Source organism: Zosterops lateralis, assembly GCF_965231275.1.
Source record: "Zosterops lateralis genome assembly, chromosome: 21".
NCBI lineage: Eukaryota > Metazoa > Chordata > Aves > Passeriformes > Zosteropidae > Zosterops > Zosterops lateralis.
Window position 1 is genome coordinate 2,096,892 of NC_139781.1, and position 12,939 is coordinate 2,109,830.

General features: G+C 40.8%; 2 protein-coding genes across 4 annotated transcripts in view; one reads left to right on the forward strand and one right to left on the reverse strand.

Annotated features, from left to right (window-relative positions):
- On the forward strand, positions 1-5,453 carry NXT2 (nuclear transport factor 2 like export factor 2; the record flags this gene model as incomplete). Its single annotated transcript, XM_083876220.1, has 3 exons — positions 1-105; positions 782-926; positions 1,814-5,453. 3 exons carry the CDS (start codon positions 1-3, stop codon positions 1,990-1,992), a joined length of 429 nt encoding a protein of 142 aa, XP_083732346.1. The 3' UTR covers positions 1,993-5,453.
- Positions 5,454-7,502: 2,049 nt separating this feature from the next.
- Positions 7,503-12,939, reverse strand: part of ACSL4 (acyl-CoA synthetase long chain family member 4) — a 29,566-nt gene continuing 24,129 nt past the window's right edge. For all 3 annotated transcript variants that reach the window (XM_083876219.1, XM_083876218.1, XM_083876217.1), the window contains exons 15-16: positions 12,534-12,691; positions 7,503-11,510 (exon numbers count right to left, since the gene is read on the reverse strand). In XM_083876219.1, the coding sequence (XP_083732345.1) occupies positions 11,353-11,510; positions 12,534-12,691 (316 nt within the window). In that variant the 3' untranslated portion in view covers positions 7,503-11,352. The remainder of the gene's footprint in view (positions 11,511-12,533; positions 12,692-12,939) is intronic.

Here is a 12,939-nt window from a genome sequence, read left to right on the forward strand (position 1 = left end):
ATGATTTCTTCCCTGCAGGATTTCAAAACCTATGTGGATCAAGCTTGTAGAGCTGCAGATGAGTTTGTCAACATTTACTATGAGACAATGGACAAAAGAAGAAGGGTATGTAGCTGTTTTGACAGTAGTTAAAACTGTCCTGGCACTTTTTGTTTGTGTTTTAGCTGTCCTTACACAGAAAGCACCTGAGCGTTGGTTACCATGTGCTGTATTGGCCATGGGCAGCTGTTCCTCATTTTGTGCTCCTGTGCAGCTCTGCTGTAATTAAAGAGGCTGTTCAGAAAATGCCTTTAGACTTCTCATGGCCCTCATTCACTTGCTGTGCAGTTGTGCCTTGCATGTACAGGATTTGGTCAGTACAGGGAAGCAGAACTTGCTTTACTTTCCCTTGAGGTCAGGATTTAGCTTCCTTTTCCCCCAGACTTCTTCCGTTAGCAGTGAACCACTTTTGGTTCTGGGGTTCTTCCCTGTGCCTGAAGTTGAAGCAGCACAGCTGTGTCTGCTCTGCAAATCTCCCTGATGTGGTACCTTCTGGCAAATATTTCACAAAGAATGGAAAAAATGTGGTACCAAATAACAAATATTTCTCAAAAGAGAGCCTTGGAGACCAGTCTTTGGAATTTGAAATGTATTGTAGTTGCAATTTAATAACTTAAAGTTTCTGTGAAAGTACCAGCAGTCCCATTAACTTCACAGTCAGTAATTCACAGAGTGAGTTTTGTGTGTTGTCCATTGTATGTTTATGTGTTTTTCCTAAATGTGTGTTTTCATAATCATTCAGGCTTTAACCAGACTGTATTTGGACAAAGCAACATTAGTTTGGAATGGTAATGCAGTGTCGGGGCAAGAAGAACTAAATAAGTTTTTTGAAATGTTGCCATCAAGTGAATTCCAGGTTAATGTGTTGGACTGCCAGCCTGTTCACGGTAAGGTTGTATTTACTTAGTTATTTCTCATTTTTTTTATAACTATTGCAAGTGAGCAATTATTATAGTTCTTAGTAATTCCTTTGGAATGAGCTTAGAGAAAATACCAAGGGTTGAAATGTCAAGTTGTGCTTAAATAAAGCACAAATCAAGAGATGCAGCAACTATACACTTTTTTTTTTCATATCTGGGAAAACATTTTAAGGACTTTTTTTTTGTTTAGATCATATTCAGACATGATCTATTTTCATGTATGGAAAAAAACTGGCTTTGTCAGGTTATGTTGTGCTGGGGAGACCCCTATGGTGGCCTCTTGTACTGACCTGCAGTATAATGTAGAACAAATTGTTGTTCACCTGTATGTACTTTGATTTCTTTACATCTAGAATAGGTGTTAAGTTCTTTAGATTTCTGATTAACAACTCCTAAAGAAAGGCTCACATAATTGAGAGTTAATAAATTGCTTCTAATGGACATTTTGGGAATATAAGTAAGGGGAAAGCCTGTGGTGAAACACACTTTGCTTTGCTCTGCTGTGAAAAAGATACAATTTCTAATACCTGGGGGGGGAAGTATTTGAAAGTTGCTCAATATCTATATGTGTGTATATCTCAAGTAATGAGAGCTCGTTGTAAGCACAACCTGAGGTGTTTGTCAGTGCTCTAAAATGAAGAGCAGGAGATGAAAATGGCCAAGCCGTGTTGGTGAAGGCACCGCTGTCTGTGTAGGAACGCTGCACCAGAGCTGCACTCCCTGCCTGTACCCAGCTGTTAGCCTGGCGCAGTGTAACCACACTTGAACCAAGCTTCTGTGTACATTTCCTGCCTCTTTACCTGCTAGTCTTTGTTTGAGTTGTTTTCTTCATCATTTCATACCTCCTTGTGAAGAGCAAGCTACTCAAGGCCAGACAACAGTGCTCGTGGTGACAAGTGGGACTGTCAAATTTGATGGGGATAAGCAGCGCTACTTCAATCAGAACTTCCTGCTGACAGCACAGGCCACCCCCACCAACACCGTGTGGAAGATCGCCGGGGATTGCTTCCGTTTCCAGGACTGGGCCAGTTAGCAGGGCCTGCCCAGGCCCTGGGTGACCTCTCCTTTGGCTCCACTGTGCAGGCAGCTGCTCCCGCTGCGGGGGGTGCACGCGCTCTTTGTGTTGCGTCTGATGTTCTACGGACGGTCAAACGGATGTTCCGGGGTTGATTCCAGTGACCACAGCTTTAGTAATAAAAATGTGAGAGGTTGCTCGTGTTAGTTGAATTTAGTATAAAGTGCTGAAGGCAGTGAGCTGTATTCGAATCATTCCTAAAATGCCTTACATGCAGCCGTGCTGCCACTGTTGAGTGCTCAAACTGTTCTGTTGGAACGCAAAATCCTCTTTGTATACAATTCTGACCAAACGTAATTTTTTTTTCAGCTTGAAAAGATCTGTTTTTACAGTAGCATCTTCTCTCTTTTGAAGAAGATGCTTGTGGCATGAAATTGTCATTTTGAAAGCTCCTACTCCTGGTTGTAAGAGGCTGGGAAGGATTGCTATGGTTTCTATTGTTAGTGAAAGGAGCAAAAACAGCTCCTGAGTTTGTGATCTCTCAGTCCATTGGAAAGGTAATGTTTACCTTCTCTGATGCCAAAGGACTATTTATCTTTGGATTTCTTTTGGTCTGAGCTTCCCAGACTTTGGTTGTTAATTCCATGGATTCATGTGTAGGGCATGCTGAATGATTCGGAGCTCCCGTGCCAATAACTCTTCACATGCATGTGAAGGACTTCAAACTGATTCTTTTTCTTTTGAAATTATGACCTAGAAATAGGTCACATACATGATTTCTGTTGGCTTTAATTGTGCATTGTGTTGCTATGAGGTTTGGATTATTTTTTCTCATATTAAGTCTGCAAGTTTTGAATCCTTTCTGTCTTTTCAGGAAACATGGTAGTTAAAAAGTGGCACTGAAAGTGTGCATTACTGTGAAGCCTTCAATTTTTCTCATCAGTACTGTTACAACAGGTGCTTGCATTATTTTCAGTTGAGAACAGCAGCTCTGCACCACTAACACTATCTTCCTCTCATGCAGATTTTTACTGTATTTTTCACGTTCTTTTTAAACATTGCCTTTAATTATTGGTACTGGAGGGTTTGTGTGTCTTGCTTGAAATTTGTAGTTTAAAGCTTTCAGCTGCTTTGAAACACTTTTCAAGACTGTAAGTTAAGAGAGTCCACCTTAACTCTGGAATTAAGAGCAAATCTGAGTATCAGCAGCTTTGTTTCAAACTGGTGCATTTCTATTGTAAGCTGAGTAAAAAAACCAAACCCAAAATGTAGCTGTATAGCTGTAGCTGTATCCCTGAGCATACACTTGTCAATTCCTTGCTGAAATAACTGAAAATACAGGAGGGGAGCTTGTAACTCTCATCCTAACCCATGTTTCAGTGACAACAGAAGTCTGAAAGCAGTTCCAATTGCAGCTCACTTGTTCAGTGACTTCAATGGAGAAAACTGTGGAAATGAGCAATATCTCACTTGTGTAAAACATCATAAAGCATCTGTAGTTTGCCATGTAATGCCACAAAACTATGGGATGTTTAGCTGAAATGAGTGGTTTTGTTTCCTTTTCAGGTCATCTAGTCTTTACACCAGTAAGTTAGAATTAGTAACCTGTCTCTGTTCAGAGGCTGTTTATGGTCAGAACTGTTGTGTACCTATTTTTCAGGCTTGAAGAATTTGAATTCCTGCAGAACAGTGCAAGAACAGAATTTTTGAAAACTGTAAATATTGTAAATACATTGTTATTTCTGTATGTAGTGAAGAAAGGATCATTCTATTTAATTACTGTTTTGTTCTTAAGAGAATATGTGATGTTCATATGTTTGTATTTCCTCTACAAGATTGAAAAGAAGACATAACCTAAGCATGCCTGTAACTGGTACAGCATTGTCGAGCTGTGACACTGGCGTGGTGTATCCTGCTGGCTGTTTAACTTGCTGTTGATTGTGTAAGTGGTGTTACAGATCTGCTTTGCATACACAAAACAGGTTTTGCCTTTTAAAATGCAGCAATGGGTGCAGCTGTGGCATTGGTTTGTTGGACCTTGAAGGCGGTCACCAGAACACACACTTATATCAGTACCTGATAAGCTTGTGCTGTGAATAAGTACTTATTGGATATTTTTATCCAAGTTTGAATTTGTATAATAGTTTTTTAGCTTTTTCTAGGCAGACTGGGGAGATTCAAAATATATGAGGCAATGTTTCAGTCAATCAGATGTTATTCTCAATTATTTTCATGCTGTTTAAATGCAAGCTGCTTTTAAATCTGATATTTGCAATTAATATAAAAAAAAACCCCTGACCAAACAAACAAACAAACAAAAAAAACCCCCCCCACACACACAACCGAAAAACAAACCCACCACTATCTGGAACATGACTGAGGAAGATAACTAACTGGCGTAGCTGGACAAACCCAGTTAAAGCTCTTACCTAGTAAGATCTTTGGATGAAGTAGGACTTGGTCTGCATTCCCAGGGCTTTTGTAGGGAAATTTATTGGAACACAATTGCTTCAGGCCAGGGAGAGGGGCCAGTTACTCCTGCCTATTTCCATCTCTTCAATGAGGATCACACGGGGTAATCAGTACTACCCCAATTAGCTCTTGCTCTTTATAACTGAAAATGCTGGTTTGCAAAATATTTTTTATTTATTGTACTAAGTGAGAATGTAGCTATTAGAGTCAAGTGGTGGTTTTACAATGGAGTAACTAATGGCACAAACAAAAAATCTCTTTGTTACTGGCTCTGTGCTGCTTGTTAATATTCTGTGCTGATATTAGCAGAGAACACAAAAATGCTTTCATTTCATTCTGTACAAACCCATCCAGCTGGTTTAGTGTGACCATTGCTGACTCTACTGCAATATCCAAAATTTACAGTGGGCATCTATAAAATGAATATGTTTGTACTCCAAACATTGAACTGGAGTTAATGCTTCCATTTTTTTGTTTGAGACCAAATTACTCCTGTAGAACCAGTCAGTGAAACAAAGCCAGCTGAAGAGCTAAGCACTTCCACGTATAAAATTGTAGCAACTGGAGAGATCTTCTCTTTTGTGTATGTTCCCTGTATTGTCTTACAGCCATCACTGCTTTTCTGTTGCTCTGTTCTTTTGGCATATTACAGTTAAATTGATTTAAACTGCCAATGTTGGAGAAAAGGGATTTGTTCTGATGGTTTGAATTGTTTGTTCTGATATGCCTGTGCTTCCTTAACCTGTCTGGAGAAAAGCACATTATAAAGAAATGCTGTTTTACCAGTAAAATGACTTTCCACACTTGAATATATTTTGTAAATTTTTGAAATTGTTTAAGACCTCTTGTAAGATTAATTTTAAAAAACTAAAACAAGAAAAAAAAAACACCAAAAAACCCCCAAACCTACCTGTTACTCTACCTTTTTTTTTTATTATTATTATTACTAGAAATTTTAATAGCTTGTTCTTATGATATTAAAAGTGCAAGAAATAATTTGTGGCTTCCATATCTTTACTACTTGTGTTGTAGGTGTGAGTTGTGATTGTTGCCAGGTGGTGCTGGGGCACTGTGTCTGGCAGCTCTGTCAGGGTAAAATGTGTCTGGAATAACCCTATGGAAAATGCCTTGCCAAGAGCACTCTCAAGCAGTAAATCCTAAGCTGCCCAAAGGAACTATTTCAATTTAACATATCCCTCTAAAATTTACTGGTTTAGACTCTTCTCCAACACATACCTGGATGAAGTCAAAATTTGAGCCAGATGCTTGGGTTGTAAATATTTTCACTGAGAACATGTTGTGCTTCTGCTGTTTCTAACCTGACCCTTCCACCCCATGACACAGCTGTCAGTCCTCCAAAGTGACAGAAGGGAGATCCTGCAGCAACAACCCACCTGCTTTTAGTTCCATGAAATGCTGCTCCCACCAACAGCATTGAGGTCAGATAATAAGGTGTGATACTAATAGATTTTAAAGAAAAATGTGTTAAACTAAGATCTAAAGATGATTGATGAGAGAGGTCTATGTGCATAAGTAATCATGGAATGATTTTGTTTGGAAGGGACCTCAGAGTTCATCTAGTTCCAGCCTCCTGCCATGGGCCACCTTGTCCAAAACCCCATCCTTGAACACTTTCCAGGGATGGGGCATTCAAAACATCTCAGGGCAACCTGTTCCAGTGTCTCACCACACTGACATTAAAGAATTTCTTTCCGACAGCTCAGCTAAATTTCTCCTCTTTCAGCTAAAAAACGTTCCCCTTTATCACCTGCCCTTGTAAAAACTCCCAAGGCCCCTCTAAGTCCTGGACGGCCTCAGTGTGTAATGCAGTTCATTGTAGGAGAGCAGATGCAAAGAGCTGAAGGACAGCTCTCACCGCAGGACAAGCTGTGGGCTCTACAAGCCACTGTCCAAGAACAGAACGATTCCTCATCCAGGGCAGTCGCTCCTGTCCTCATTCCCCAGCTGGGAGGGGCTGCACAGGCGCTGCCCCCGGAGGACAGAGCCTTGTTGGTGCCGCCGGTCCCGGGGTGCCGCAGCCGCATCCTCTGCCGCCTGTGCCGGGACTGCAGCCCTGCTCGGTGCTTCGGGTCGTGTTTGGGCTCCAGCTCCCTTCGGTGCATGCCAGGATGTTCTCTGGCAGACAGGGAGGGTCACCTTGGGCAGGATGTGGAACGAGTCGTGGCCCCGAGCAGCGCCGCTGCATCCCTGGGGCACGGGCCCCGCAGGGCTGTCACCGGGACACAGCCCTGGGCACCGCGGGGATGTCACCTGGACACAGCCCCGGGCACCGCGGGGTTGTCACCCGGGCACAGCCCCAGGCACCGCGGGGTTGTCACCTGGGCACAGCCCTGGGGCACGGCAGGGCCGTCACCCGGCCACAGCCGAGGTGTAATGCCAAGGCTACAGGCTTCCAACATAAGACAATTTTTGGTAAATTACCTGTGATAATCTGTTTCATTAGAACACTTTATCAGTCTAGAATGGATTTCATTTTCTTCAAACGTGTCTCTCTCCCCAATAAAGGTGTAGCAAGATTCAGCCTATTACAGCCCCCAGTAGCACAGCAGTAGTGCAAACATTGCTCCATTTCTGTCAGAACTCATTCAATAAATTCTGTGAAAATGACAGGCTGAGTACAAATGTCTGTTTAATATAGTCAGCCCTGGTCATCCGTGGCTGATGTACTGCTATCATAAAGCAATCACTAATATACTTTGCAGCAGCACTGAATTAACTGGAAATGTGTTTTAGTAATCCAGGTAAGTTTTACTCTGGGTATTGTTTGCAATTCCATGTAACCAGTAACCAGCAGGTTTGCTGATTGTATTTTGTAGATGATGTTTGTACCATTTTATGGAAAAACCCCACCAGATTTATTTCTTTTAAGCTTTGAGTTTGTAAATTTTAGCCTTCAAAAAGGAAATTGTGTTACTGTCATGTAAACAGAGCTTAGACATTGGGCAGGCTCAGTATGAACAAAAAGAAACCCCACTACAAACAAAAATAACCAAAACCAAACAAAGCCAAGGTACGAACAAACAAAAGCCCCAACACACTAGAACCAAATACATAATGAGAATTTATTTCTCATTTTCCATGTAACTGCAGAACAACACTAATTTATTGTTAGAATACATCATAGTTATTTGAAGCTATTGTTCTGAGATGTGGTAGATGTAGTCTTTTTTCTTTTTTTTTTTTTCCTTTTTTTTTCTTTTTGTGCTACTGCAAATGAGTGACCCACATTCTGAACTGGTGTTTTGTTCCTTTTATCTCCTGCCAGTGTGCTGGGAATTGCAGTTCATGCTGGGGGAGCTGGCAGGCAGCACCCTTCGGGTTATGCTGAGTGTTGTCAAGGGCACTGCGATTGCATGGGGTGGTTAAACACCACCTCACCTGCTCCTAAGGGAGGAACTCCTTCCGCTCCCTCTTTAGACTCTTTTTTTCCCCTTTCAAGCCATTTAATGACATCTGCCTGTTAGAGGCAGCATTGCTGTTGTGCCATGTGCAGGACCCTGCCAGCCCCACCCAGGGTATGTGCCAAGGCTGTTCCTCAAAGGCTTCCTTGAGATGCCATTGACTGAGGCTCTGAAGCCTTTCAGTGGCAGAGATCTTGGGTGACCAGTTCAATATTTAGTAAGAAATCAGTTTTAAACCCCATGCTTCTTTTAAAATACCAAATCATCTATCTAACTTTGTGCTAACTTCTACCATGTTCTTCCTCCTTCCCTGGGGCCAGCTCTTTGTGCGTGTGTCAGGGTAACTGTGCAGGGAGTTGCAGGTTAATCATCCTGTAGCATGTGCAATTCCTCCTCAGGCCAGCTAAACCACTCTCATCCTCCCTCACAGCTGAAACCTTCCAGTCTCTTGTGGTAGTTCCACTCTGCCTTTCTCTACAGTCCCTGTCTTTTGAGGTAGGGGGCTTAAATATAATCTTACACCAGATACACCCAAACTGGATTTTGTTTCTTTTTGAACTTGTTACCTCAGTCTTACAAGGATGATTTAAAATTCTGAACCTGCTTTCCTGAAGAACTTTCAGCATTTTGGGACCCTCAGCAGCACATGAACCTCTCCCTCACATTTCAGTCCCATGGTGTATGTCCTTTCAGATAAAGAGCATCTGGAACATCTGTAACTATCACAGAATGATTTTGAAGTAATTTACTATCTCTTACTATATCTTCCTTCTTCTTAATGAATTAAACACTCTTGCTCATTCTGTTTCTCCTCCACAAGCTCTGTCACAAAAAGGATTTAGAATTCCTTAAAATGAAGGATAAAGTTCTTGCCCAGCTGCAAGGTATTTGCAAACAATCCCCATATCTGAAGGCAGCCTGATGTCATCCTTTCCCTTCTCCAAAGGTGCTTGAAAAGCTGATAATGGAGCAAATTGTCTTTTGCAGTACAACCACCTCTAGTTCATCCCTTACAAGAAAAACCAGGCCTACTGGAGGCTTGGTTTTTGTTCCCTGAAGTATGGACTCACTGCTGCTGCTTTGAGCAGTCTGTGTAAGGCAGGCTCAGTTTCAGACAGAATGTGAGGCACAGAACAGGAACAGAGGCCTTGTGCAATACAAAGATATTCCAGAACACAAACTTGTTGAACCATTGAAGTTGTATTCCACTTTTGAAATGTTAACATTGTGTGTGTGTGTGTGTGTGTGTATATTTTGAAAATAGTGATCCTCAGTCAACCAAGACACAGAAGATAAAATACAATTCATATAAATACATTCATGGCTTAAAAAAAAATAGTCTTAGAACCTGCTGACAGACTCGAGTATCTTTCTTACATGTATTTCATTTTAGTGATACTATTAGGCTGACTAAAGGCTGTTTAACAGAGACCAGTTTTAAAACATGGAAAAATTGGTAACATGGCTCCAGGACCAAGTAATTTTAAAAGTTTCTACTGATACAGGAAGTATTGCCTGTTGTCAGAAAACAACTGTGTGTATATTTAAAAAAAATTATTTAGAAAAGCTATCTCCTTGTTTATTTTAGTGACTCTTGTAGTTCCATGCACAACTGGATACTGTCACCTTTATGTGCCAGATTTTCCTTCTCTCTTTCCCCTCAGGGTTCTTAGAAGGTGAGCTGGCAGTGTTCTGCACTAGCCAGAGAAAATTATGCATGGTGAAGCTTGAAGTTGGTCCCCAGGATGGTTTACTTGAAGAGTGTAGAGCCATCATTTATTTTTGCCAAAGTCTATTTTAACTGGAAAATAAAAATACATATACATGCAGAAAAGAAAAAACTTGTCCTGAAATTGCAAGCTCATGTGTTCAAGAGAAGCAATGTACAAAATCTTTTACTTTCTGTACAGTGACAATACCAAATAATTTTTTTTAACCATCATATACACAACACAAATATTATTAATAGAAATCTATAAATACTTTCAAATGAATTTGCAATATAGAGCAGTTGAGGGCCACAGCTGTACAAAATGTAAGCAACATATATAAAACGATTAAGAAAGTGCAAAGTAGAACAGTATCAAGAGCCTCCACTTTTTTACAGCACTTATGGTTCAAGTGTGAAGAGCTGGCAGGGATGCAGGAGCTCAGTTACAATTCAAAAGAAGACACAGTACAGGATTCGGCACACAAAATGATGAACTATTATTAAATTATCTCTTCCTCCTCCTTCACATCTATGACTTCCAGTTAATAAGAGAACATTTGTATAATGAATTTCTGTAAAGAGTGATTTGTCCCTATTTACAAGTTTCCAGGAAACAAAGATTCCCTGGCCACAGACTACTTCTCTGTAAGTAAAACAAGACTAGACAGGGAAACTCCTGTTGGTTTCTGGTTGCCTTGTCCTGCTTACCAGTTAAAAGGTGAACGGAAATACCTTCCAGAAAGGAATGCAGACACTGCAAACCTGATCCCCTAAGTTATGTCCAGGTAACCTGGACCAGTCCTCACATGTATGTGAAGGTCTAGAGAATCAGTGCCTTAAAAACATCAACCACCTCTCAAAAAAATCCACCAAAACTGCTCTGAGTTTCAAGTCTGTTTAGAGACCACTGCCCATCAGTTTCACAGCTGTTTGCCAGTCCAGATGCAAGTTCTGCGTTCAGGCACTGATTTCTCATCAGCAGCCCTGGAGCAGTGCAAGTCTTTGTTTTCTTTTACACTCTGGGCCCAGTGGAAAGCTCTGCTTGAATTAAAATGCAGTGGTAATTAGAAACCTATTTGGTGAGTTGGAAGTTTAAATAGTTAATTCAATGCTCTTGAGTGAAATTTCTTGTAACTTTTTAGAAAGCTTTTCAGTTCACCTTTATTTCAATAAGTGTACTTTCTATTCTTTTGTAGGCACTGAAATATTCAAGATATTGATGTGCAGAAGAATCCATCCATTCTCAAGCAGTGCATTATTAGTGATCTCTAGCAAGTTCTTGACTTACTGCTGTTGTCTTGGTTTTGTTTTTAAATGGAGAAGGGTAGACATTAGATACTCCTTTTCCCTCCTTGCTAGAGGGAAGTATCTTATTACAAGTGTCTTATTATGACAGAAGAATCATCACAATTACATTATTTTTTCTCTTTGAAATACAGGCCAGACTTCAGCACGAGTTAATGAGCAGCTGTAAGCAGTCTGAATATGCTAGAGAAACAATAAAATTACCTGGTCACACTGCTTCACATAATGATGTCTGTCTCAAAACTGGAGATGATCACACAAAACTCTATGAAGACCATCAGTGTCTAATCTGCTAATAATTAAGAATTTGGAGTCTAAGATAGTCTCTGTTTTACTTGATAGAGATTACAGAAGCAGTCATCCATTTGGTGTATTTTTGGAATGTGTGATATCTACAGTATACACAGACATCCAAAACTGAGGCATGAGAAGGAACCACCTGCACAACTGCCAGGTCAGCAGAGCAGTTTATTTGCCTCCATACATTCTTTCAATGTCATTGAGGTAATGGTTCTTCAGTTCTTTCCTTTTCAGCTTGAAAGCATCTGTTACCAACCCAGTCTCAGGGGTCCACGGCTCAGGGCTCAACCGGACCTTGATGGGGATTTCAAACCTTTCTAATTTCACTGCAGGGACAAGAAGAAAGAAAAGCAGGACTGTGATTACAAAGCCAAATGAAATACTAATTCATATTCCCTAAAAATCTGGTCAGCGCCCTGCAGCTTGTATAATACAGTGTCCTACTTAAATAACCTTGCAAAAGAACCACAGGCAAATTTCATCCTGTCCCATCACTGAGTGCTGGTTACTGTGCAAATACTCTAATAACACTCTGTGTTTAGAGCTTGTATTGGATGTGACAAGGCAAAATGTAAAGCTTGAAACAAATGACTGAGTAGCCTGAAGCTCTGAGACTACTGCCACAGGAGCATACACTGAAATCTACAGTTGTGTCTCTGGTCCAGGAATGGAATAACCAGGTTAACTCAGACTAGCAGGACATGCTTCATATTTAAATTATAAATAAGTACTTGTACACTTTCCCTACTTGAATGTTTCTTTCCTGTATTTTTCATTCCTAAAAGTCTGTTTAGAGTTCAAAACAAAAGAACTTCTTTGTAGTTTTGTTACATTAGCCACTTATTTCCCTTCAGCTTGGAAGCAGTGGCTTGGCACATGCACAACCTCACTGCAACCACAAGGCTGCACACAAGGTTGTCCACAAGGATCATGGCTGCTCAAAGCTGTAGGGAACAAAGTTGTGTGGGGAAAAAATGCTTTGAAGTCTCTTGCTTAACCAGTTTCCTTACCAGCAAATGCCTTGCAACTTTTCTTCCAATTAACAGCTCTTTTGGACTTATCAGCTCTTTTTAACTATATCAGACAAAGCAACTTGTCTCCAGAATTTAGTTGGAAAAAACCTTCAGATATTTTGTAAAAAATACAAATAAATATAGTAATCAATAGTATAGTAGTGTTATGTAAATTCCTAGGATAATATGCAACAATTTCATGTGGTCTTTGCCTCAATAAACTATTAAATTTTGGCAGCTACAGAGAAACTGGAAGAAGGAGGAGCAGTTGGTGAGGATAAAGACAGCTTTTGCTGGATAACCCCCGTGGCCAGCAGGATGTGCTGTGGTACTTACTCTTGTTTGCCACTTCTTTAATCTCCCGCAGGATTTCTGCTTCCATGGTGGGATTGTTACAAATGTCCACCCAGCTTCCACTGATGCCTTTCTGCTCAGCCAGGGCTGTCAGCTTCTTCTGGTTAGGGACCACAAAACTGATCACATAGGACTGGTCACTGCACAGAGTGGCAAGAGAAGGAAGGAAAAAAAGTCAAGACTTTGATTTCAGGGTGTGAATTACCTGCTGTTGGACCCACAAATGCCCAAAGCTTTCTGAACTGGAGTTATTCCACCAGACAGAACCCTTCTTGTGCATTAAATCTTCATATTCTAAGCTGGGTTGCAACATCAGGTTTGATCAGAATAAGACTTTGCTGTCATTTCATTCATGGCCATCTCAGTTTAGCTCCCCAGCTTCACCTGG